Source organism: Manis pentadactyla, chromosome 4 (assembly GCF_030020395.1).
Source record: "Manis pentadactyla isolate mManPen7 chromosome 4, mManPen7.hap1, whole genome shotgun sequence".
Taxonomy (NCBI): domain Eukaryota; kingdom Metazoa; phylum Chordata; class Mammalia; order Pholidota; family Manidae; genus Manis; species Manis pentadactyla.
In genome coordinates, this window is record NC_080022.1 from 134,664,963 (window position 1) to 134,692,897 (window position 27,935).

Here is a 27,935-nt window from a genome sequence, read left to right on the forward strand (position 1 = left end):
TACCTGAGGGTAACAGGGTGGTCCTGGATCAGGGGGCACTTGAGTAAAAACCTGAAGATGAGGGAGGGAGCTCCAATCATGGATTCTATTCTAGCTCCCCGCCCCCATTCTCACTCACAACACAGGTTTACTTGCCCGAAGCAGTTCAAGGACCTAACCCAGGTTGGTGGGCGATGCCGGGCCCAGCGGGGTCCTAGGCCGGCTTGGAGCGCACTGTTGCAGGTCCCTGGCCAAGATCTCGCACACCTGCGCGTGTCCGGCAGGTGGGGCGGCGGCGGAGGGCCCGCCCCGGACGTAGCAGGTGCAGCTTGCAGGTGCGCCGACACCCCCCCCCCGGGGGCGGAGCCCTCCGGGGCGGGGCCACTTCCGGGCGGGTGGCCGGATGGGGGTGGGGAGAGGCGGCGGTTGACCCGGCGACCGCGGCGGCGCTGGAGGCTAGAGGCGCGGATCGTCTCGCTCCTTGCCCGGAGGAGGCCTTCGGGGACATGGCTCCGCGCCCTCCACGGCCGCCGCGCCCTCCCGGCGCCCAGCTCCGCCCTCCGCCCGCCCAGGGCTGACGGAGCCCGGCAGCCATGAGCGCCAACCCCCAGTGGGACATCAGCAGGACGCTGGCGGTGGCCAGGCTCTTCCACCTGGTGTGCGGGGTCCGGGATGCCTGCGTGATCCCGTTCCTGACCCTCTACCTAAGGCAACTGGGCTTAGCCGCCCCCTGGGTGGGCATCCTAATGGGAACCAAGCACCTGATCGCAGCCTTCTGGGCTCCCTTCTGTGCCTTCCTGGCCAAAAGCTACCAGAAAAGGAGGGTGCTTCTGATAGGCTCGCTGTTTGGCTCGGCGGGAGCCAGCCTGTTGATGGTCCTGGTGCCGCCGTTGGACAAAGACCTGGTGTACAGCTCCTGTAACGGAAGTCAAGGCGCGACCGCCGCAGCCCTACCACCGGGGGTCGCACCATCTGTGAACATCACCTCCGCCCAAGAGCCAGCCTTCAACTACCCAGCGGGGGCGCCCAGCCTCGCAGCCAGGAGGAGTACTGGGATGGTGGAAGCCTCTGGCCTCAGTGAAGCCCCTGGGGAAGGTGTCCAAGAACCTGTCAGTCATCTGCCCGGCTACTCTGTGGGCTCGCCTGGAGGAGCCAGGACCACACCCCCGGTTCTCCATCCTGTCACGCCAGGGGTAAAAGGTACTCCTTGGGAAGGTGCCTTCAAGGTAGTCAGCACTGCCCTCCCTTTGCTTGCTGGGGGCACAGAGCTGGGAACTCCAGCCAACTTGTCAGCAGCCAAGGGGCATGACCGCACCTTTGACCTCTCCTTGAAAGCGTTGCGATGGACTTTCATCCTGTCCTTGGGGTCCGTGGTGCTCTGGGAGCTGCTGAAAGCCCCTCTAGAGCAGGTGGCAGACGACAGCCTTTATGAGTACCTGGATTTTGTGGATGCTACTGACCGTTACAGAAGCCTGTGGATCTGGAGGCTGCTGGGCATGTCAGCAGGTGTGTGTGGCATCTCAGCCTTGGTGGAGCAGCTGGACTGCTACTTGATGACAAATGGCCCCCGGGGCGTGGTGCACTTCTATGGCTACTCACTGGTCAGCCTCCTGGCTTTACTGGTGAGCGTCGCCTTTCCCGTTCCCACCTGCAGGCGGCGGGAGCCCCGTTACAAAACCATCAAAGCACTGTCTCTCATAGGGGGCAACCCCCGCCTCATTCTCCTGGCCCTCACTGTCTTCCTGCTGGGAGCTGCCACCAGCACGGTGCAGAACTTCCTGTTCTGGCACATGGAAGACCACGGGAGCAGCGAGCTGATCATGGGTTTCTCGGTTGCCCTGGGTTTGCTGGGGGAAATTCTACTGCATCCATTCAAAACTGTGCTGCTTAGGAAACTGTCCAGGATGGGCACCGCGGGGCTGGGGCTGGGCTGCCTCTCGGGGCAGCTGCTGTACTACTCTTTCCTCTGGAACTGGTGGTCCGTCCTCCCTGCTCAGATCTTGAGTGCCGTCAGCAACGGGGCTCTGTGGTGGGCGGTGAAGGCTTCAGTAGAGGACCTGGCCACCCCTGGAACAGAGAGACCTCTGAGTTTCATGTTCCGAGGCCACTTTTACTGGGGCGGGGCCAGCATGGGCAGCTTTATGGGAGGCTTCGTGGTGACACGCTTCAGCCTGGCTGTGCTCTACCAGGCCTGCTGCGTAATCCTGTTGCTCTGGCTCGCCTTGTTCCTGTCCATCTGGCTGAGACTGCCCCCAGAACAGAAAATCAACTACTCAAAGCTGCTGGCCATGGAGGCAAGTGACACAAGTGATTCTGAGCAGGGGACCGAACGGGACTGGCTTGTGAAAGCTATGAGGGAGGAACACTCAGACTGGAAGAGCTGAAAGATAGTTGAGATGCACTGAACTGGGAAGGCACCCAAGGGCTGCACCAAACTCAGCCTGCTGAGGACAAATCCATGAGTCCCGCCCGGGCTTCTGGGGTCCTTGGGAGAGGAGCACGTGTGTGGTAAAGCCCCATGAGATCAAGTCATTGCACGATTTTCTTTACTTTTATGGTAAAAGGAGATTTAACGCTTTGCGGTTCAATCTTAAATGATGGAGCAAGAATATATTTGCTAAAAAACAAAAAAAAATGTTCCCTTTGTATTCACTCTATTTTGGTTTATAAGGTTTGCAAGCTTCACTAGTACTGACTCTGGTGCAGTTGATTTCAGCCATGGCAGGAGTGCTCAGATCAAACCAGCAGTGCTGGGAAGGCAAAGGGGACTTACAGGATTCAATTGGCAAAGGGGGTGCCTGGCTTCGATGAGTCATGCTCATTCCCATTGGCTCCTAAAGCTGTGAACCTGATGCTGTAACAGCCATGCTGCGGGCAGGTAAGAACAGTAACTAAATCAAAATTCATGTCTCTCTCCCCACTGGTACACAGGCACATTCACACCCAGGTACTTCAATTTCCACTAAGAAAATGATGGGAAATGTAGTATGTGTTGGGGGGCAAGGGGCTGCAGGCTAATAGGTTTTCATTCTTACTCTCAAATGCCTATGTCATCGAATCCTCTTCCATGCCTACATCAGAGCAAGGGCAATTTCCTGTCTTTTGAACCCGCATTTTGCATGTTCCATCTCTCAAGAGCACATAGACATTTTTTGCATCTGCTTGATTAGGGTGAAGCAGTCTCCATAGGGTTAGGATGCTACAGGTAGTCCACGTTGTACCTGTGCCTAGCCACTGGGTGGGGTGCCTCTCAAACACTCCAGGGAAGGGCCCTTTATTCCAGAGGCCAGCTCCCAGAGTCCAATTCTTCTACCTTATAATCAGGCAAATATAGTATATTGGATTTAGAAGGGGTTTCATTTTACAAATGCAGAAACTGTCTCATAGCTGGGGAATGAGAATACATACATGAATGGTTCTAGGAATTTTTTATTCTTTTTTTTTTCATTCTCCCTAAGAAGCTTTAGAGTACAAATAACCAACAACAAAATTACCTCTGCTTTAAATAATTAAGGATTTGCTTGTCTCACATAAATCTATGGGTAGGCAGTCCAGAGCTGGTACAGCTGCTTAGCAATGCCACCAGGGACCTAAATCTTTTCATAGCTTCACTCCATCATCTTCAGTTTGTAGGCCTCCCTCCCATTATGTCCAACAAGATGGCTGCTGCACCTCCAGGCTTCTCATCCATGTTCCAGTAAGGAAAAAGAGGTAAAGGAAGAAAAAGGAATGAATTCCTATATCAGGAAAACAAAAGCCTTCTCAGAAATCCTCAGCAGATTTCTGAATGAACTACATCATGTGGCCACTGTGAACTGCAAAGAAGTCTGGGAGGTATTTTCCACTGACAATATTTATACCCCAAGCAAAATCAGGGTTCGGTTAGAAAGAAAAGGGGGCTGGATGTTGGGTTGTCAACTAGTGATGTCCAGCACAGTATCAGAGGTGGAATGCACATCTAGGGCTGTCTTGTTCTAAGCCTACGGCCCTTTTCTAAGCCTACGGCCCTTTCTGCACAGTAAGCCAGGTTCCTCACATAAATGGCTTTGACAATTTGACACACACTCCCAACAACACTCTAAATAAGTCATATTTATTACCTGAATTTTACAAATGAGAAGGTGGAGTCTCAGCAAAGTGACACATTGGGTCACTGGTAGAAACACCACCAGGGCCCTGATTGCTTTCTCCAAAATTAAATTTTCTGCTCTGCCAGTAGTCCCCAAGCCTGGCTGTCTATCCAAGTCATCTGGAGAGCATATCCCAAAAGACAGGTACCTGAGTTCCATCAGAATCTCTCAGGTGGGACCCAGAAATCTGTATTTTAATGCCACCTCTAAGAGATTCTGATGTGACTAACTGAGCACCAGTCTATTCAGTTACCCTTTCCAGTCCTGTCTGTCTCACCACTTCTTCACCAAGTGCCTTTAGCATGCAGTTAAATGAATAATTCCTGTTGAGTGGTTACCATATGCTAGGCACTGCTCTCAACACTTTCACGTACTAGCTCTTTTAACCCTCAAAGCAGTCTTAGAATGTAGCCGCTATCACCACCTCTATTTTACAGAAGACAAAACTGACAGCTAAGTAACTTGCTAGAGGTCACACAGCTAGTAGGTGGCAGAGTTGGAATTCAGATCCAGCCTGGTGGCACCCAAACCTGAGGCTTTAATCACTATGCTTTATGGCTAAGAAACTGGAGAAAAGAGGAGAAAATTAAATATTAAGATTTAAGGCAGCTCTCACTTGAAATTTACTTGATAGTAGATAGTGTTTACTATGTAGACAGGACATACAGTAATACCAAACAATGTGTGTCCCCCTAGCATGAAAAGATGAGGAACTGGAGTTGGCTTGAGAAAAGAATGAAGTTAGTAAGTGTGGCTTAGCCTGAAGAAGAAGGAGGAGGAGAAACGGGAGCTGGAGGCGGAGGAGGGGGAGAGGGGAGGGCACAGAGTGATGTGAGGGCTTGAGGGTCTGAAGATTTTATGGGGAGGATGCTAAGAAATCTGTGTTTTGGCTATTAACATTTCGCTATTTCTGTAAAGATTTATGCTATTTGTCTTGCGGAATACAAGAATGAATAGAATGCACAGTCCCTACTCTCAAGAAGCTAATAGTCTGGAAAGAAAGCTTAGGACAGGTCATGGAAGGCCTTGATTCTGTAGACTTTGGGTAGCCATGGAAGGTTCTGGACACGGTCATGATAGGTGAATACTGCACTGAGCTTTTTTAAAAAATAGCTTTATTAGAGTATTATTGACATAAAATAACTGCACATAGTTAACTTGTACAATTTGATAAGTTTTGCGATATATACATATATATATGTGAAGCCATCACCACAAGTCAGATAGTAAATATACCCATCACCCCCAAATTTCCTCCTGCCCCTTTGTAATACCTACCCTACCTAGTTCTTATGCCCACTGACCTGCTTTCTGTCAGTATACAGTAGTTTGCCTTTTAACAGCCTGTAGTATGTACCCTTTTATGTCAGACTTCTTTCACTCAGCATAATGGCAATGCCTCAGCGCATCATGCTCTCTGCCCCCTGGTGTGGGATAAAGCAAAGCATGGAGTACTGCCAACCAGCGCAACTCACCAAGCTTCCATGTCTGTGGTTTTATTGGGGCTTCATTTCGTAGGCATGATTCACTGAATCATTGGCCTGGGGCTCAGTCTTCAGTCCCCACAGAAGTCAGGCTGATATCACATGGCGCAGATTCCCAAACGCCTAACGACATGGCTGGTCTTCTCTGGCATGGCCATCCCCCACCCTGAGTCACCTCATTAGCATAAACACAAGTATGGTCTGACCGGTCCATCATGAGTAACAAAGACACTCTTATAACTCAGAAAATTTCAAGGACTTAGAGTCTGCCTCCTAGGAACCAGGGACAAAGGCCAGGCAGAAGATCTAAAACAAAACACATACACAAACAGAACAAACTAAATGTCAAGTGAAAAGTTAACACAGTATTTCACGAAGTCTGAGGCAGGCGTGATGGTTGAGTGCTGGGCTGATCAGAAGAGACCCTCGTGGAGATCATGAAGCAGGCCTGCATATTGAAGGACTGGGTCATAACGGCTTAAAGAGTTCCAGTTGTGACTTTGACTATTAATTAGCCATAAAAAAGGCTTCATAAAAGCAAAAGCAAATGAAATTCCTAGCTCCCAGCCTTACAGCTATCAGAGATTGAGTTCTAACATATCTTGGTTCCATCAAAGAGGAAAGTAAATATTGAATAAGCCATTAACAAATATGTTCAGCCTTACTTAGACCACTATTTCCCCAGCGAGTTTTGTAGAACACTTAGTCCTAGTGGGGCAGTGGTGGGAGGGCACTACAGAGGCATTCTGCAGCTAACCAGTTTGGAAAGGGATGTAAATTATGGTCACCTCTCAGAAATAATACATATTATCAGTTAAAATAGCAAACTTGTTTAGCTGTGCTGAACTATAATCGCTCTTACATACATGTTACCGCACCCTCCTCCAGGAAACACCAACCACTGTCTTGCCCAGCTAGTATTCCCTAGAAGATACTTTGGGAAACACCAAAGTGGTAGTTTTCTGTGTGACCTTTTCAGCACAGCAAAGTCAGTACTGAGTGACAAATCTTGACTCCCACCCCAGATTGGCAGTGTCCTGGCTATCCATGCTAAGAACTTAACAAAGCTTATCTCATTAAGTCTGCACATCAGCACATCTTAAAGGTGGGCTAAGGTTCAAAAGGGTGGAAATTCAAAGCCAGATCTGTCTGAGCCCATCCCCTCAACCTCTATGTTAAAACAGATTCAGATAAGCATAGAGATTATTCCTAGAAGGAGAGTGATGATCGGAATGCAGGGGCATGGTGGGAGTGAAACACCAAGTTTGCATGTGGATTTTGTATGAGGTGTCATGGAAAAAAATATGGTTGGAATCATGGGTTGGAACCAGATGTGGACACCCTAAATGTCAACCCAAGGGAGAGGGAACTCATACAAGTTGAACTGTGTCTACCCTCTCTGGGCCTAACCATGCATATGGTAATTCATAATTCTCACAGCAACACTAATGCTCATTTTACAGCAGGGGAAACTCATAGCTCAGAGAAGTTAAGTGACCTAGTTGCCCAGGGTCATGACTATTAATTAGATGGTGGAGCATAGCTTGAACCCAGGTCCGACCACTGCACATGCCATGGTCCTTCCGCCAATTACCAAGCTGCTTCTAGGAAGTAAAGATTTTACCAGCCAGTGGAGGGGCACTGAAAGTTTTGGGTCTGAGTTGGGGGAGCTCCTGGTAGCTGGGATGTCTGTTTTGGACACCATTGCACTTGTCCAGGCAGGAAGTGGCTGCATCTCAAAAGAGGATCTAATGACATGATAATGTCGATGCTCTCTTCTGTATTGTGACCCCTCCAAATTCATGTTGAAGTCCTAGCCCACAGCATGATGGGATCTGGAGATGGGGCCATTGAAAGGTAATTGGGTTAAATGAGATTATAAGGATAGTTCCGACTCCAACAGGATTGGTGTCCTTCTAAAACAAGGAGACACCAGAGAGCCTACCTCTCCCCATGAGTGCACAAGGAAAGACCATGACAGGACACAGCGAGAAGGTGGCTGCCTACAGTGCAGGAAAAGAGTACCACCAGAAATTGAATTTGCCAGCACCTTGATCTTAGACTTATAGCTTCCAGAACTATGAGAAAATAAGTGTCTGTTGTTTAAACTTCCCAGCCTGTGTTTTTTGTTATGGCATCCTGAGAATTCTAATACAGTTCATGAAGGGGTTTCAGAGATGGAATCAATTATATAGCCCTTGGTCATTGATCGAATAATGGCGAGGAGGAGGCAAAGAAAGAAGGTTGTACCAAGGATCATGGATGATTTTGCAATTCTGAACCCATACAATGAGGGAGAGAGTCTGCAGAAATGACAGATTTCAGAGCAACAGAAAACCAATGCATAGATCATAAAAATTACAGACTGTACAGCAAAAACATAACTCCTCATCCTGCCTCCCTCCTGCTACAATTGTTGACTGTCCCTGAGAGCAGGGCCATCACTGTTTGGTGATAATTGTGTTGTAGGGCAGCGCAGAAGACAGTCCCAATATCCTGAGCCTTCTCCATAGCTATGATATGTTCAGAAACTTTATTCTCTTTTCAAGCCTGGTTGGAAATGGTCTGGAGATATGAGGCTGGACTGGACTGAAGTTCTTTTCAGTCCTGGAAACCTGTGGATAGGAAAATGATTTAGTGAAGTGTGTTCTGCTACAGAAGTCAAGATGTGACCCCTTGAGTAAATCACTTACTTACCCCAACAACAGGTTTTGGTTTCCAAGTCTGAAAAGTGAGGGCTTGGCCTCCACGATCTTCCAAATTTGTGCTATTTGACTGTGACGTGATTCCCTCCTCTGAGCCCTAGTCACTCTACCTTGGCCTGTCTCTACTGGCAGAATAGTTATGGCATTCTAGGACCCAAAGGATGCTGGGCATTGAATGAATGCTCATTTCCTTCCTTGAATCTTGCACTAAGCCCCTGGTCTGTGTGCAGTATGGCCACATTGACCCCCAAGCCCCAGCCTGAGGTTAACCCCCCCATCCTCAAAGCCAGGGCCCTGGGGCTGGAGGGATGAACCCGACGGCACTCTGTGGGGAGTTGGCATTACCTGCCTAAGGGTGGACACTCCAGCTTGGACTCCCTGTGGAAGGGGGAGGCCTGGGAAGGCACCTTCAGTGCAGAAACTCCTTCCTTGTAGCATCCAACTTTCCATTCTTTCCCAGAAGTTCATGTCAGCACCGGTGGCAGCCTTGGCCTCCTGCATCACCTCTGCCCTTTGCAGGGGGTGGGGCACCCTCTCAGCCTGAGAAGTCATTTTCTACCTCCGCATGGGGTTGCAGAGGGTTTCTGAGAGCAAAACAGGACCTGGAGGGACTGAGGGATTCCACCAGCAGTTCAGAAGCATGCCACCAGGGGACACCAAACACACTGGGAAAACTGGTCTGCATGGTTAGGCAAACGTGGTCCCGTGCCCTTCCTAAAGCTCCTGTTCAGGGTGACGCTGGCTCCCTGAAGACCCTTTAGGCTTGGAGCTTGGAACTACAAAACAAAAACAAAAACCCAGATGATCAGGTGCCATTGCTGAGCTGGTTTTGAGTAAGAGATAGGATGCCTCCAGGCGAGGACCTGGGAAAAGAGCTGGCTGCAAGAGTTTGCCTAAGAAACCTGGCCACCAGCCCTGCCAGCCCCAGAGCAGCCCAGGTATTTCTTCCTGAGGAGACAGGCTACTCTAATGCTGCTTGAGTCTTGGTCAGGTGGATGGGAGTTGGTTTAAGTGTGAGAGAAACAGGAGAAATGACTGCATGTTCCACTGGATTTCCTAGGACTGATGGGGGCCGCATGGAGTCAGAGCCGCAGTAATACCACCAGTTTCACATCCTCACCGCGTGCTCCTCAGCCCCCACCCCTTCCAACCCTGGCTGCCTGAATCTCACCAATTCATATCTGGGTGCCTGCAGAAAGGGCCTCGCAAGCATTTACAAATCAGTCTGATGTCACCAGGCATTTACTGGGCCCTGTTACCAATGGAAAAGGATGAGAGGATTCATCACAGGAGACCATCAAGCAAATCCTGAGATCTTCTAATAGCACCCTGATTCATTGTCTTCCTTTCTGTCTGGAAGCAGATGACATCAGTAAACAGTGCCTCTTTCTGTTGTTCTTGGTAAGATATGTCAAAATCTGTGTACCTTTTTCCCAGAAAGAGACTGGACTTCCGGGAAGGAGGGACTCTAACACATGATTCTGTTGAAAGCCTCTTTTATTAGGGGTTGTGCCGACTGCCTTTCTAGGTTTCTGTTGGAGAATAGGGAGAAGCTGGCCCCAGAGGAGGTGAATTAGGTGAGAGAGCCATGACTGGATGTCAGCACTGAACCCGCTGGGAATGAGGCCAGAGAGCCAGGCATGCATGGCAGCAGGGGCCCACCATTTCCAAGGACAGTCGTGAGAGGATCAGAATACCTTCCACCTCCACAGCAGCTGCTGCCTTGCCTGAGAGCCCAGCTGGAGCAGCGAGCAAACCTGTCTGCTTCTGTCCATGGGACTAATGAACCAGACCAACTTGGGGGCTCAGGATGCTTAGACAGTTGAAGAAATCCTTCCTGCCACAGACAGCCAGAGGTGGTGTGGGTAATATATGACTTTTCCTTAGCATTGTCTTAGATAAGCACTAAGAAGGCATTTAGAAAACAAAGGAATCTTTAAAAAATGAACTCTTCTTTGTTAATTGGTGCCCAGAAATCTTTGTCTCATTGCCACCAAAGGAATCTAAGTAAGGGTGACCTGAGAGAGAACAGCCACCGGGTGCCATTAATACAATCAAACTGGGGCCTCCCAACACCGCTGTGATCACCACCCGCGGACACAAGTGATGGGATTCGCAGGTGGAGGACAAAGACCACAGAGAGGCAGGTCTGACATCAAAGGCAACCTACGGAATGGGAGAGAATATTTGCAAATCATACATCTGACTGAAGGGCCCCAACCCATAAGATGGCGAAATTCCTGCTTCTCTTCCGGGTCCTCAGTTCCCGCCGGTGCCACCTGAACCCCAATCACCCCTCGCCCCCCTAATCCCAGCACCTAGCCAATAGCCACCAGCCCCGTAGAAGTGACACCACAATCACCCCATGCCCCTTCCTATATAACCCAGCACCTTTCCCTAATAAAGAGGAATTCTCCAGTGAATTGCTGCTGTGTGTCACTCCTTTCCTTTCACTGACAAGGGATTAATATCCAGAATATATAAAGAACTCCTATAAGTTAACGACAAACACAAACAACCCAACTTAAAATACAGGCAAAGGACTTGAATAAAGATTTTTCCAAAGAAGACATACAGATAGCCAACAAATGTGAAAAGATGCCCCACACCAATTATCATTAGGCAAATGCAAACCAAAACTATAATGAGTTACCACCTCACACCCATTAGGATGGCTGCTATTGAAAAAAAAAAAAACGCCAAGGAACAAAAAATAACAAGTGTTGACAAAGATGTGAAGAAACTAGGAACGTTTGTGCACTTGTCGGTGAAGTGAAAAACGGTGCAGCCTCCATGAAAAACAGTATGGCAGTTCCTCAAAGAAATTAAAACGGAATTATCATATTACCCAGCAACTCCACTTCTGGGTATACACCCAAAAGAATTGAAAGCAGCTATTTGTACACCCACATTCACAACAGCGTCATTCACAACAGGCAAAAGGTGGAAGCAATCCAAGTACTGATCAACAGGTGAATGGATAAACACAATGTGTATATATAAACAGAATATTATTTGATTCTAAAAAGGAGGTTCTGACACATACTCCAACATGGATGAACTTTGAGGACATTATGCAAACTGAAATAAGGCAGTCACAAAAACACAAATGCTGTATGATTCCACTTACATGAAGCACCTAGAATAGTCAAATTCATAGAGACAGAAATAGAATGATGGTGATGAACGGCTGAGGAAGGGGGAAGAGGAAAGTCGTTGTTCAATAGGTGTAGAGTTTTAATTTTACAAGATGAAAGGAGTTCTGAAGACAGGTCACACAGCACAGCAATGTGAATGTATTTAGCGCCACTGAACTGTACACTGGAAAATGGTTAAGATGGCAAATTTTATGTTATGTGTATTTCAACACTATCTAAAATTTGTTTAAATAAAAGAGGCACATCTAATGGGCAGAAGGATCTGTCTCTGCGTGAATTTGGCTCTTGATGCTGAGAGTTCTGGGACCAAGAGTAGGATTCTCAACACTGATTCTTTGGGTCTAAGATGGGTTAAGATTCTTCTTCTGGAGGAAGGGAGCTCCCTTCTTCATTTAGCAAAACAGCTGTTCCTTCTCTCACGAGCTACCAAAAGATTTAGCAAGACCCCAGCAATTGTAGGCCTAGAAGAGCCATTCTTCACCCTGAGAGGAGTTTAAATATTTTGGAAAATGACAGGATTCAGGGGATTCACAGTCTTACTAGATCTAGCTCCAGGGTTGTGAGCAAAGATAATAACTTGCATTTTCTAAATTATTTTCCTTCCAAGGTTTTCTAATTGTGATTTGTGGCCTCTGATTCAGACCACAATTTTAACCAAGGTTACATTTTTAATCAAAGCATTTTGAAGCTTACAGCTCATTTTCCCACAATATCCTTTGTCCGTTTTTATATTTGTCTTTCTTTCTTTTCCTTGTTTTACAAGTGTCCTGTGTTTTTTAGATATTAATACTTTATTGGTTTTCATGCTGGAAATATCTTTGTCCAATCTGTCACCCATCTGTTAACTTTGTCTCTGGTATGCTTTTCTGAACAGGGATCCTTGATTTTGATAAAATCAGACTTCAAATTTTTTTCCCCTTACATTTTTTTTTCTTTTTGAGCATCTTATTTAAGAATCTCTCTTACTACCTCCCACTTCCAGGTTAAAAAGATATGTCCTACATTTTCCAGTATTAACTTTATAATTTTAGTCTCCTACATTTAGATCTTTAATTCATTTAGGGTTTCCTTCACATATATTTAAGATAGGGATTCACCTTCATATTTCTCCATCTAGCCAAGTTTTTTTTTTTTGAGAAGGCATCTCTCATATTTATTGATCAAATGGTTGTTAACAACAATAAATTCTGTATAGGGGATTCAATGCACAATCATTAATCAACCCCAAGCCTAGTTCTCAATAGTCTCCAATCTTCTGAAGCATAACGAACAAGTTCTTACATGGTGAACAAATTCTTACATAGTGAATAAGTTCTTACATGGTGAACAAATTCTTACATAGTGAATAAGTTCTTACGTGGTGAACAGTGCAAGGGCAGTCATCACAGAAACTTTCGGTTCTGATCATGCGTTATGAACTATAAACAATCAGGTCAAATATGAATATTCGTTTTATTTTTATACTTGATTTATATGTGAATCCCACATTTCTCCCTTATTATTATTATTATTATTATTTTAAATAAAATGCTGAAGTGGTAGGTAGATGCAAGATAAAGGTAGAAAACATTGTTTAGTGCTGTAAGAGAGCAAATGTAGATGATCAGGTGTGTGCCTATAGACTAAGTATTAATACAAGCTAGACAAGGGCAACAAAACATCCACGGATGCAGAAGATTTCTCTCAAAATAGGGGGGGTGGAGTTCTAAGCCTCACCTCTGTTGATCCCCAATTTCTCACCTGATGGCCCCCCTGCGACTGTGCCTGTCTTAGGTTGTTCCTCCCTTGAAGAATCTTACCCGTCTCTGGCTAACCAGTCATCTTCCGGGGCCATACAGGGAAATGTAAAGTTGGTAAGTGAGAGAGAAGCAATATTGTTTGAAAAGGTTAGCTTTTTACTTCTTTGCAGATTTATGCCCTGTGGCTTTTATGCCCAGCATTTTTCTTGAGGTATCTTTACCACTTGGAAGAATTATGATACTCGGTAATTTCGTTATGAGGCACGAATTCTACTTAAGGGTTGTAATTAGGAAGGAAGAAGAAAAGCTATAGAAGTAGCAGACGGAAGAAAACATGGGAAGATTGATTATTTCTTTGACATATCTTCTTGTAGAGTAACATAAGCATGTATAGGTTTTAAACTACTAATTAAATTGCGCACACACATTAACATAATAGGAATACAGCTACATAACCAAAGCAGACCTACAATTACCAGCCATCTCCAGTGAAACCAAGAAAACCAGTTAGGTACCCTAGGCATTTGTGAAAACTTATCAATGATATGATGGATATTGTCTAACTGAATTTGAATAGTTTGAGAAAAATCAGACAAATTAAAACAACACATTCCTGGGAACTGTTCACATCCCATATGTTCTTTTAACAGTAGATAGTCTGTAGTCACAAGATTTTGGAGCGCTGCAACTTGCACTTCTCCTAATTCTTGGTTGAGTTCCGACAGTATAGATCCAGTCAAATTTGTTGTTTTACTGTATGCACAGGCCAGCTTAGATATCTCCTTCTTCATTCCCATGGCAAGTCCAGGAACCGGTAGGATGAATGCAGCTACAACTGCAACAGTGCCAGGATCTTTGTTGAAGTTTTTGATGTTCATCTTCTGGAATGACTCTTCCAGAGGATGTTGATGTTGGAAGTTCTTCTTCATATCGTATCTTAATTAGTTTTCTGTGTAGCCAAATTAGGCTTTGATCCTCTGTATAAACACAAACAAACCCTTTGCCCACACTTTGATATGACCTTTATACCATTGTGAAGAACTTATTGGAGATCACCACACAGGAACTGCTTTTTTTTTTTTAAGAGAAAGGAATATTATCAGAAAAATGTACTTCCATAGCTGATCATCTGATGCCCTTTAAATTATCAAAATTAAGGATATTTAAAGCATGCTTTAATCATTGATTTACAGTTAGTTTTATCCTATTAGGGAGTAATCCCCCTTTTCTTTCCTTTTGTTTTTGTTATCATTAATCTACAATTACATGAAGAATATTACGTTTACTAGCTCTCCCCTATGCCAGGTCCCCCCCACAAACCCCTTTACAGTCACTGTCCATCAGCATAGCAAAATGTTGTAGAATCACTACTTGTCTTCTCTGTGTTGTACAGCCCTCCCCTTTCTCCCACCCCCCCCATTATGCATGCTAATCATAATACCCCCTTTCTTCTTCCCCCCCTTATCCCTCCCTACCCACCCATCCTCCCCAGTCCCTTTCCCTTTGGTACCTGTTAGTCCATTCTTGGGTTCTGTGATTCTGCTGCTGTTTTGTTCCTTCTGTTTTTCCTTTGTTCTTATACTCCACAGATGAGTGAAATCATTTGGTATTTCTCTTTCTCTGCTTGGCTTATTTCACTGAGCATAATACCCTCTAGCTCCATCCATGTTGTTGCAAATGGTAGGATTTGTTTTCTTCTTATGGCTGAGTAATATTCCATTGTGTATATGTACCACATCTTCTTTATCCATTCATCTACTGATGGACACTTAGGTTGTTTCCAATTCTTGGCTATTGTAAATAGTGCTGCAATAAACATAGGGGTGCATCTGTCTTTTTCAAACTTGAGTGCTGCGTTCTTAGGGTAAATTCCTAGGAGTGGTATTCCTGGGTCAAATGGTAAGTCTATTTTGAGCATTTTGAGGAACCTCCATACTGCTTTCCACAATGGTTGAACTAATTTACATTCCCACCAGCAGTGTAGGAGGGTTCCCCTTTCTCCACAACCTCGCCAACATTTGTTGTTGTTTGTCTTTTGGATGGCAGCCATCCTTACTGGTGTGAGGTGATACCTCACTGTGGTTTTAATTTGCATTTCTCTGATAATTAGCAATGTGGAGCATCTTTTCATGTGTCCGTTGGCCGTCTGTATTTCTTTTTTGGAGAACTGTCTGTTCAGTTCCTCTGCCCATTTTTTAATTGGATTATTTGTTTTTTGTTTGTTGAGGTGTGTGAGCTCTTTATATATTTTGGACGTCAAGCCTTTATCGGATCTGTCATTTACAAATATATTCTCCCGTACTGTAGGGTACCTTTTTGTTCTATTGATGGTGTCTTTTGCTGTACAGATCATCTAGCCAAGTTTTAAAATACCATAGACTAAATAATCTGCCCTTCCTCCACTGCCTCTGGATGTATGGTATTACCTCTGAATACCTAGATCTGCTTTAAAGTTATTTATTTAGGTTCATCAATCTATTTGTTTATGCGCTAATGTCATACTCTTTTTAGCAGTTGGCTTAGTAATATGTCTCAGGGTTTGATAAGGTGTATCCTTTCTGTTTGTTTTTCTTCTTTAAGCTTTATTTTCCCTTAGAAATTTTAGAATAAATCTGTCACCATCCCTCAAAATGGTCCAGAACTTTATTGGAATTTCATTGAATTTGTACAATAATTTGGAGGAATTTGGCATCTTTACAATGTTAAGTCATCTTATCCACAAAGATAGTGTATCTCTCCATTTATTCAGGTCTTCTTCATGTCATGTCATAGAGTTTTAAATTTTACTCCAAAAGATCTGATGTAGTTTTCATTATGTAAGGTCCAAAATACTTGATAGTTTTTCATGCTGTTTTGAAGGTTATTTTACTTTCTCTTATTTTTTTCTAATTGGTTATCAACTATTGCTAATCAAAATAAAACCTTTTGAGTTTTGTATGCTGAGCACAATCTCCAGTTATCTTGCTGGAGTTTTAGTTCTATGTCTCTTGATTCAGGTGGGTTTACTATGTAAATGAGCATATCATCTCCCAATAATAACAATTTTGTCTTTATCCTGTTGGCCCATGAACTTTTTGTTGTTATTGGTTGTGGTGGTGGTGGTGATGTCCACAGTCGTGGTGTGTTAGCAAGGACTTCTAATACCATACTGAATAGTAGTGGTAAGGTAACCATTTTTATTTTGTCCCAGACCTTAAAAAGAATGCATCTAAAGTTTTATGATATTTGCTAAAGGCTTTATTGAGTTAAAGAAGTTCCCTTTTGTTCCTGGTTTTCATAATATTTTCATGATAAACTTTATCAAGAATTTTCTGCATCTTTTGAGAAGATCATGTAATTTTTCCTCTCTTTGTGTAGTGAATTTTTCATCAATATATTTTTGATTTTTAAATAAGCTTGAGTTCTTATATAACCCCTATTCAATCCTGATTATGTTTTTTAAAATACAGTGTTGGATTTGGCTAGCCAATATTTTATTTAAGATTTTTGCATCAATGTTCACTTTGTATTATTTTCTTTCACTTTTCCTTTGTCAGTATGATTATACTAACCTCATAAAATAAGTAAAGCAGCTTTTATTCTTTCTTTTTTATAGAAGAATTTGTATAAAATAAGGCTTATCTGTTCAACAAATATTTAAAACTGAAGATCAACAAAACAAGTTCTCTTGTACACAAAACAACTTTATATATACAAGTGTTTATACACTTTTCTCTTTATCATATGAAATTTTACATTTTTGGGGAGATTTATCCTTTTTACCCAAGTTTTAAAAAACATTGGTGTATAGTTGCTTAGGCAGAAACTGCTGCTTATTTACCCTATATCCATTCTTTTCTCCTCTTTATCCAAATTGTGTTCCTGGCAGCAACCGTGTTCAAGTAAAATGCTTACCTTCCCAGATTTCCTTGCAGGTGGTACCTTTCCCTTGAGAAGAAACAGCCATCTTGCAACCAGAAGTTGACTAGCATAAGCAAAAAAAAAAAAAAAAAAAAGAAGCCATGCTCAGCTGAACAGAGTCTTTTTTACTTAGTTACTTTTATCAGAGGTTTGTGTTGGTTTGTGTTTAGTCTCTCCAAAGGACTTGTTTTGGGTTTTATTAATTTTATCCATTGTTCTTGCTCTTTCTTTTCATTTCTGGCATTATCTTTGTTATTTCCTTCTCATTTCTGTGAGTTCACTTTATTGACTTTTTCTCCTTCTTGGGTTACCTACTTACCTGTTTTGTTTTCAGGATTTCTCATTTTCCAATAAATGTAGCTAAAAATTTTAATTGTCCTTATACTCCAAAAGATTTGCTTTCATACAAATTTTGACATTGTAATTCACCATAAACTGTAGCACTGTAGTTTAATTCTAAGTGTTTCATAATTTCCCTTATCATTTCCTCTTTAGCTAAAGGCTATTTAAATTTTTTCCTAGGTATATGGAATTTTAAAGTCTTTTTTAAAATTAAATCCTAACTTCATTTCCTTATGTTGGAAAATGTAACCAATATTATCCTTTGTAATTTGTGGAGATTTCCTTTACTTGTTAGGTATAGAGGTGTGTGTGTGTGTGTGTGTGTGTGTGTGTGTGTGTGTGTGTGTGTGTGTATACACATATTTTAGTTCAAATTATTGATTCTATTAGTCACATATTCTATTCTGTTAATTTTTGGTCTGTTTGATGTATCATATCCTGAAAGAGTCATGTTAAAATCTCCAAATATAATTGTTGATATATCCATTTCCCCATTCTAGCTATATGTTGCTCTTTATATTTTGAGGCTATATTGCTGTGTACATATATGTCTATGATTGTTATTTCTTCTTGATTTATTATTCCTTATTAGCATATGACATCTCTATTTGTCCTCTATGTCATTTTTCACCATAAATTCTTTTTTTTCTTCTAATATTAAAGTTGATACCCTGGAGTTCTTTCTTTTTTTATATGTGCCAGGACTTTTCAGCCTTTATTTTCTAGTTTTGCTTAAATGATCTCTTGCTAACAATATAGTATTGTATCTTATTTTTATATCCAATCAGAGAGTCTCTCTATTTTGATTAGTAAGTTCAATTCATCCTCATTTATTTTTTATTAATGCTATTTTAGGATTCATTTTTGCTATCTTATTTTGTATTTTCATATTTACAGAATTTTCTCCTTTCTATCTTTAGAATAGTTCAAAATTCCCTTCTTCATTTGAAAAGTTTGGATTGACAAGATCAAATTATTCTGTAGAAAACAATACATTCCATTTATACCCTTCTTGTTGTTAACCCTAACTTATGACTCTTACTTGTTTATGCTTTCCCCTGTCAATTTCTTCAGCTTAACAGAGCTATATGTTTCCTTAAACAGAACAGGTATATTAGCATACTTCTATCAACTTCCATCTTTCCTCCTCATTCCCCTCCCAAGCCATGCTTTACTTCTGAATTATCTGTAATGTAAATCATTTTTGTGGGGGGTGGGGGAGTATATATTGCTAATTTAGGTAACATACACTTTTCTAAGATATGTTCTCCCATCTAATTTCTATACCTCATTGCTTCATACTGGAAAAACAAGTCAACCATTTAAGAACTCTGGAAATATACCAAAGCCACTGAATGAACTGAAAATCATCTATCCAAGATAAACTGTTGAAGTTCAATAAGACAGTAGTGTTTGTCAAATTTTAACTTGGGGCTATTCTTGTCCTCTCTCCCTTCCCAGCTTGGAGGCCCAATAGCCATGAAAAATCAGCAGTTTCAAGGCAAATGGAGAAGACTGACCTCTTTTGGAGCTCTGTTAAAAGCCCCATACCTACAACACAGTCAATATTTTGTCCATACTCAAAGCTACCTGGAAAATCTCCATTCCCAAGGTGTTTGTGGCTATTTAATTTGACTCACAGCTCAGCTCAGGGGTAATACAAAAACTCCCCATAGGGCATTACTTAAAAAATAGCAATCTCCTGGCAATATCTCAGCTGTCTAAGGTTATGATTTTGGTTGGAGCAACAAGAGCCTGGCCAACAACAATGAAAGTGAAAAGTAAGCACTGGAGAACTAGAAACCACAGGAAACTTTGTAAAGCTCCAACATATTCCAGGGGATCTAGAAGGCTGCACACATGTGTGTACTGGGAAAGACCTTAGAAGAAGACCCTAGAAAGATCTTAGAAGTAGGCTCCAGTTACTCACCTCTGGCTGATCTTCAGGCTCTGCACACTCAGGAAGTGAAATCTAAGACTGCTTTGTAAACTGCCTGAAGTATGAGTGAGTGCATTCAGACAGATTCTTGTCAAAGGGTCGAGACATATGCAGAAGACATTTAGGGGAATCTTCAGACTGATCATTGGCTCACCACGAAATTACAGTGAACTAGGAGTGAACTCCAGGAAATCAGACTTACAACTAAGAACAAAAAAAAGGGGGGGTGGGGAAATGGCGGAGAATTCAAGGACTGCACACTGCAAGGAATATAGAATCTATAATTCAGGAAATCCACAAAACAATGAGAAGGTGAATGGAAAACAATAACAAAAATGAGACACAACAATACTGGGAAGAGGGAATCTGATTTTGAGTCGTTATGATATATTATTTTAAATGTCTAATTTTCAACAAAAAATTTACAAACAGAAAAGCATGCCACATAACACAGCACAATAAACAGCCAACAAAAACTATCCCTGTGGGAGCAGAGATGTTTAATTCAATAGGCAGACTTTAAATTAGCTATTATACATATGTTTATAGAACTAAAGGAATCCATGTCTACAGAACTAAAGGAAAGCACGACAGTGATGTCTTACCAAATAGAGAATATCAACATCAACCACAAAAAGTAATAGAAATTTCAAAAAAGAGTCAAATGGAAGTTCTGGAGTTGAAAAGTACAATTACTGAAATGAAAAATTCACTAAAGGGGCTCAAAAGCAAATCTGGGCTGTCAGAAAAAACAATCAACAAACTTGAAGATAGGTTAATAGAGATTATCTAGAAAAAGAATGGAAAGAGAATGAAGAAAAATGAACAGGGATTCAGACCTATAGGACACCATCAAGTGTATCAATATGCACCTAATAGGAGTCCCAGAAGAAGAAGAGAAAATTCAGGTAATAGAGAATATTTGAAAAAATACTGACTAAATACTCCCCAAATTTTATAAAAACAATTAATGTGTACATCCAAGAAGCTTAACAAACTCCAAGTAGAATAATTCAAAGAAAGCCACACCTAGATATATCATTACTCAACTGGTGAAAAACTAAGAAAAAATCTTGAAAGCACCAAAAAGAAAACCATTTATCATGTACAAGGGATTCTCAATAAGATTAATGGCTGACTTCTCAGAAATCATGGAGGCAGAAGACAGTGGAATGACATCCTCAAAGTATTGAAAGAAGAAAACCATCAATCAAGAATTCTATACTCACCAAAACTCTCCTTCAAAGGTGAAGAAGAAATTAAGATTTTCTAAAAAATGGAGAAACTCACCACTAGTGGACCTGCCCAGAAATACTAAAGAGAATCTTTCAGGTTGAAATGAAAGGACATTAGACAGTAACTCAAATCCCCCTGAAGAAATAAAGAACACTAGTAAAGGTAAATATAAAAGTATATAAATATATTTTTATTATAGCTCTTTTGATTTAAAAACAACTGCATAAAGCAATAATTATAATATGAGCTTATGAAAATGTAATTTGCATGATGATAATAGTAAAAAGGAGTTCTGGAATGAAGATCTACTTGAGCAAAAATTTTATAGACTGTTGAAATTAAGTTAGCATCAATCCAAACTAGATTGTTTTACTTAAGATGCTGGTTGTAATCCCTAGGGCAACCACTAATAATTAAAATAAAAGTAATCAAATGATTTCAAAGAAGTTCATGATGTGGTAAAGTTTTTGAGATTTATGTGTCTGACAATATTTTTACTTCAGGTCACATTTAATAATAGTTAAAATGCATAAAAAATTCTAGGATTTTAAAAGTTCTTGTCCTTAAGTCCTTTGAAAATACTACTCCATTCTTATCTTCCATTTGATGAAGTCTGATGTCAACATACTTACTGTTTCTTGTAGGTGATCCTCTTTTGCTCTGGAATCTCTTGGAATTTTCTGTTTCAACAACAACAAAATAACAGAACACCTGGGACTGAACTTAACAAAAAAAATATTCAAGACCTTTATAAAGAAAACTTTAAAATTCTATTAAAGGACAAAAAGAAAAGACTGGAACAAATGAAAAAGTATCCCATGTTTTTCTAATAGGTAGACTCAATATCACAAAGACGTCAATTCTCTCTACATTAATTTATATATTTAAAGCAGTATCAATAAAAATCCTAATTAGGTTTTTGTTGTTATTTAGTTGATTATTTTGTTTGAAACTAGAAAAGATGATTCTAAAGCTTGTATTGAAAATAAACAAGAATAGCTATGAAGATTGAAAAAGCACAATCAGAGGAAACCAGCTCTAAAAGATGTAAAAACGTGTTTAAAGTCTCAATATGTAAAGGCATGTGAATAGACAGACCAATTGAACAGAAATTTCCTATGAAGAAAAGATGGACTAGTTGTTAAATTATTTGAGGACAGTTGGGCAGCCATCAGAAGTGGGGAAAAGCTGGATTTATACCTCAGAGTATATGAGCTCCAATTGGCTTAAAGTTAAAAATGTAAAAATTGAAACCATAAAAGCATTTGAAGAAAACTTAAAATTCCCTAATAGTCTTACAATAGGAAAAATGACTATGACTTAAAATCCAGAAGCCATAAAATAAAATATTAATTCATGTGACACATAAAAAAATTTTAATTTACAAAAAAAAATATCATAAGTCAAAAGGCCAAAGAAAAACTGGAAAAAATATTTGCAAACTATGTTATGTATGAAAGGCTATTCCCCCTACAAATCTCCTACAAACCTATAGGGAAAAACAAACTAAATAAATTGATGGGCAAAAGCCATCACACATAGTTCATAGAAAAGGAAATACAAATGGATTGACCCAGCAATCCCACTTCCTAGGAGTTATCCTACAGATATACCTGCCTATATATGAAATGATATTTACAAAGTTATTTATTTCAAAAAATGATAAATATCCCAAATGTCCATCAAGAGAAGCCAGGTAAATAAATTATGGCATATCCACACAATGGAACATTATGCAATTAAAAGAAATTCTTTACATATTGATGTGAGGATAAAGCCTAACATATATTAATAAAAAAATTAAAAGTAAGGGGCAGGACAGTGTCCATATGCCACCTTTTGGTTAGAAAGGAAGAAAAATAAGAATATATTCATGTCCACATGTATTTGCATAAAGAAACTCTGGAAAATACACAAAAAAATAAGTGAAGTGACTATCTTTGAGGAAGGAGTGGGGACTGGGTAGTTAAAAAAAGAGATGGAAGTTAAACTTCTCACTTACACCTCTCTTTTTTTGGATGTTTTGAAACAAGGATGAATTCTCTGTTCAAAAATAAAAATTAAATTAAAAAATACTTTTCTGTTTGCCTTTGATATTCTTAAATTTTACTGTTCTATGTCTAGGTGTGGTTGGGCGTCATTTTTTTCTTAAATATGAGCTTTTTTCAATTTGAGGTCTCTTCTGGGAATTCTTGGTCATTTTTTTCTTCAAATATTTCATCCTTCTCCATTTTTTTTAGTTCTTGTGAAATTCCTTTTATGACTTAGATTTTCCATTTTTTATTACTTCAGTCCTCTGTGTCTGAGATTTTATTCTTTCTTTCTCCTGCCTCCTGGGAGAGTTCCTAAAAGTGGGCCCCCACTCATTAATTGTTCTTTGTCTGTATCTAGCCTGCTATTCAACACATCCGATATTTCACCCAGCTTTCATATCCAGTATGTGCATTGAATTCATTCATCAGTTTCACTTGCTTTTGGTCCTATGTTTCCAATATCTTCCATCATCTCTCTGAGGATATTTGTTATTTTTATTTTAAATTCTTATTCCTTTGAGAAATATAGCACAGAGAAGCTTACTATGCTGATGGATAGTGACTATAATGGGGTATATGGTGGGGACTTGATAATAGGGGGAATGTAGTAACCACAATGTTGCTCATGTGAAATCTGAGCATAAGATTATATATCAATGATACCTTAATTTAAAAATTAAAAATAAATAAATAAATAAATTCTTATTCCTTCGATACATTGCTTCTGCTTCCTTTGGTACATGTTCTTCAGCCTGTTACCTTTCTTTTACAATGGCTGCCCTCCTTAGCCATTCCATTATTTATCCCTATGAGGTCATGTGTCCTTTGGACCCACCAACAGCCTTGGCTGGCAATTCAAAGAGCCTCTGGTGGTGCTCTCTGAGAACAACCATTCCCTTTTTGTTTCTCCCAATCAGACAATACTGTTTCTCAGTAAATCTTCCAGAACCCCCTCCCCAGATAACTGTTCTTTTCCATGAGTGGCCTCCCTCTGATGCAACTTCCTGTTTCATGGAAGAAGGTGTGTCCAGCCTGGGTGCCCCCTGTATCTGCCTCTTTCTCACTCCACTGGTCTGGGCTGGCATTAAGTGGGCTGTTTTCTTGCCAAACAGCAGCAATAGGGGGTGCAATGATCTTCCCAGAACAATGTGAAAGAAAGAAAGACACATGTATGTATTTTCAAGGGCAATATTTTATCTTTAAAAATTCAGGCTTAATGTTTGAAAACTGAGAAGTGTGACTATTGAAATAGTTCTCTGAAGCAAAGTGTTCTTGATGAAGGGGTCCCCAGCAAGGAGAATAAAGTAGATGGAATAACTTGGGCATGTGCAGCTTCTCTCTACTCTTGGCATCTGGCTCTCTTCTGCTCTAGACTGTTGTGGGTCACAGGCAGGCATCTAACCACTTTCCACCTCCCTAGGGTTTTCCTCTTATATTTGTGCTTGATTCGGGGACCATCGATCTCCCTTCCACCTCTGCAGTATTCCAAGAGATGAAGCGAAGAGCCTCTCCTGGCTTGTAGTCTTGGAGGAAAGTTGTTAGCCTCATCCAGAATCTTGGCTTTGCCATTGCTGAAGATTAAGCTAAATCCCCAAGTTTCCATTTTTTTCTTCTATATAATGAGAAGTTTGGAAGAGATAATCTCAAGTTGTTCTAGCTCTAAACTTCTGTGATTCCATGTGGCAAGGGAAGAGGTGGCAGGTAAGAGACATTGCAATATTTTAAGACTACACAGTTTCCCAGGAGATAAAGAGACACAGTGGAGGAACACCAAGCAGAGATTGTTATTAGCAAGAACAGATGTCAAGTTTGGAAGGTGGCATGTCAATCAAGTTTCAAGGAACAAGGAGAAGGGGGAGGATGTTGGAAGAGGTTTGAAAGAGAGAGGGAAAACCACTGACTGAAAGGAGGTTTGGAGGAGACTCAGCAAGTGTTGAGAATGATAAATCCAATTAACCACCATGGGAGCAGACGCAGTAATTTAAAGTTTATTATTAAGTATTTGACATAACAGAAGTAAGCAGAGTAATCTAATGAACACTTGTGTCCTAGTGCCCAATCTAAAATAATACTCATTACCAATTTATAGCAACCCTCTCCCATCAACACCAAGAGATAGTCACCATTATCCCAAATTTGTTGTCTATCGTTTCCAGCAGTTTTTTTTACACTTTTACTGCACATGTATGAATTTTCAAGGGCAATATTTTATCTTTAAAAATTCAGGTTTGGTGTCTGAAAACTGAGAGGTGTGAATGTTGAAATAGTTCTCTGATGTAAAGCAAAGTGTCCTTGCTGGAGGGGTCCCCAGCAAGGAGAATCAAGTGGATGGAATAACTCTGGCATGTGAAGCTTCTCGCTACTCGTTTAGGTCTCTTCTAGGTGACAAGGTCACTGGCAGCGGCTCCCACAGATGGACTCAGAGCCTTGGCCAGCTTCCTGAAGCAGGGAGAGGAGCACACTTACAGAACATCACAGTCAGAAGGAAAGGGATGCTTTCAGATGCTGCCTCACAGAGCTGTGCCTCTGGACCAGTGGGAATTCTCTTCTCAGAAATGCCAGCATTGAGAAATCGGCATCAGAACACAGCAAGGAGTTATTCACCACTTCAAGGATAAGCCACAGAGCAGGCTGAGGTTTGGAGCCAGGCTCCAAGGTCAAAGTTGGCCTGTGACTAGCCAGTGAGATGAGCATAACCAGGGTTCCGCCTCATCCTTTCCCTCTAAGGGGCCCTTGAAACTGCTCCTGAAGGGCCTGTCGCCTTCCGCCTCGGCAAACTGCCAAAATAGGATAACAGAATCTTTCCATGAAAAGATGGCTGGGCTCAGTGAGGCAACTGCCTTGCACAATTCTATTAGTGAAAACCCACATGAGCCACCTTTAGAAACACCACTCTGCAGGGGAACATAACTGAGCCCTAGATCCAGGAAAGCAAGCAGATAAAAATGCGCTCCTGTCGACACTAAATATACTTTGGGAGAAAAAAAGTGAGAGGATTTTTATAATTTCGCTCTTGAAATTATTTTGTCTATGAGTAACTCATTAAATTCGCAATTTGCTTTGATTTTTCTCCAGAAATCTGTGCATAATTGGGAATTCTTGAGAAGTGAGAGAATCAGCTCCACAGATTACTTTCAAATGTGTGAAATGCTTTATGAATGCTGAAGTTAACAACTCATGAAGTTGGAATATTACGTTTATATATATTTAATTAAACACTATTTTGTGGTTTCCTTACTGTATTTTGGAGCCAATAATCCTTTCCAGGTTTCATACATTGTTGTAGGCTCTGGAAAAGCTCACAGACCCTGGGCCCTATGTCCACAGGGCCTGGAGGAGGAAAATCCCAGTTGGAGAGATTTTTGGGAGATGCCCATGTCTGTGGGCAGTGATGGCTTCTTTGTCCCAACTCCCCACCCCTCCCCACTCACAGTCACTTGTGGTGGACCAAGGGCAAGGCCCTGAAGACAGCATGCCCAAACGTAGTCACTAGAGTTAGTTTATTCCCTGTTTCTTCCCTCAAACACCGTAAGAGTGGGAACCTTGTTTTATTCACTGCTGTATCCGCAGCCTTGAAGAGTGTCAAGCATATCACAAGTATTGAATGTAAGTATTTGTTGAATGCATGGTTGCCTCTGGGAAATGGGATTTGGATGGTGGATAAATAGGACTGCAGCTATATCTATATTGTTTGAATGATGTATAATGAGAATATGTGTTATCTGGACAGATTTTACATCTTTGCAACACTGAGTCATCAGTCAGAAATTTTAAGTCTTTACTCAATCATTCTTTTATATCCCTCAGTAAAAATCTCAAGTTCTCTTTTTAAAGATCTTGCACATCTTGTTAACTTTAGTTCAAGAATTTTCTTTTGTTGCTGTCAATACAAATGGGTGTCTTTTTCTATCATTTTTTCAAGATTGAAAAAGTAACAAAGTCATTGTAAAAAAAAATTAAATAATACAGGAATATAGAATAAAAAGTGAAAGAACCACCCCCTCATGCCATTTCCATCCTCAGAGCTTTTCCTTCTAGAAAATATCCTTCTAGAGCTTTTGCTAAACTTAACCATACACACACACACACACACACTGACTATGCATATAAATCAACCTTGCACTTATAAATTGCATAGTATTACATTACATTTGAATCATTTTTCATTAATTCTCTTGGATTTTCATAGTACATGGATTTTCACAGCATCTGCTATTTATGTAAAAAAAAAAGAGACAAAAGGAGAGGAAAAAAAATCTTAATTTTATTGTCTTTTGCAATAGCTAGAGCATCCAGAACAATGTTTTGTAGTGACAGAAGAATGCCTGTCATGTCCCTGACTTTAACAAGAACATCTTTAGTGAGAATTTCAGTGCTGTCTGTTGAGTTCAGAGGTTTTCATCATGTTAATAAAGCGCCTTTGTGTACTGATAGTTTGATGGGTTTTGTAAATCAGAATGGATGTTGAATTTTTCAACGTCATGTTGGCAACTATCACAATGATCCCAAGTCTTTTCTCTTGAGACATATTAGTAGAATTAATTTATTAATAGATTTCATAATATTAAACCATTTTTGTATTCATGGTCTTGGGTGAATTATTCTTTTAACATTACACTAAATTAAATTTGATAATGTTTCCATTAAGATTTTCATACATGAGATTGTGACTGGCCTGGGTTTTTTTCTTTCTTTCTTTGTCTACAATTAGTTTCTTTTTAAAGCTCTGCTTTCAGCTCACTTCCAAACGTCATTTAATTCTCAAAAGGAGTACAGCGCAACTGGTTTGATGCTCATCAAATTATAATAGTTTCCTCTTCTGCCACACAGCTGAACTGCACAGCTAGCCCCCTGTAATATCACTAGCCATGTTACCTGTTCCCACCCGAGGTCAGTGAACAGGAGTGGCGATTGTTAATTTTTCCTTTGATTTCTCTCTTTCCTCCTGCACAGCAACCTTGGAGGTGTTAAAAACAAGAAAATGGGCCCATAATGGAGTCACTTGTGCTAAGCTCCAGGTAACCAAACCGAGACTCATACTAATACTAACACACTTAATACCTAACTTAATTGCAGTTTCAACTTCTCCCAGGAACGGAATCATGGACGAGTCAATCTGGAACTACCTGGTCAGCACTAGTGAGGTGACCCGCCTGACAGACCTCTGCCATCCCCCAAGGGGAAGGTGACCTTGCCTGAAGCAATCCACTCTTTGCTAGTAGCTTCTTTGTCAGGCCCCCTCTGCCTATAGAAGTCTTTCATTTTGTACAGCTCCTTTCTATCTACTGGT

General features: G+C 41.2%; 1 protein-coding gene across 3 annotated transcripts; it reads left to right on the top strand.

Moving 5' to 3' along the window:
• Positions 1–383: 383 nt before the first annotated feature.
• MFSD6L (major facilitator superfamily domain containing 6 like) lies at positions 384–27,233 on the top strand. Of its 3 annotated transcripts, none has more exons than XM_036896098.2 (2): positions 384–2,857; positions 25,028–27,233. In XM_036896098.2, exon 1 carries the CDS (start codon positions 573–575, stop codon positions 2,361–2,363), a length of 1,791 nt encoding a protein of 596 aa, XP_036751993.2. In that variant the 5' UTR covers positions 384–572; the 3' UTR covers positions 2,364–2,857; positions 25,028–27,233. The 3 variants fall into 3 exon arrangements, with proteins under 3 accessions (XP_036751993.2, XP_036751994.2, XP_036751992.2); XM_036896099.2 differs by lacking the exon at positions 25,028–27,233 and adding an exon at positions 9,359–10,499; XM_036896097.2 differs by lacking the exon at positions 25,028–27,233 and adding an exon at positions 3,606–3,932.
• The last annotated feature ends 702 nt before the right edge of the window (positions 27,234–27,935 follow it).

Coding starts and splice junctions, on each gene's coding strand:
- MFSD6L (XM_036896098.2), top strand. CDS start 573: ATGAGCGCCAACCCCCAGTGGGACATCAGCAGGACGCTGGCGGTGGCC.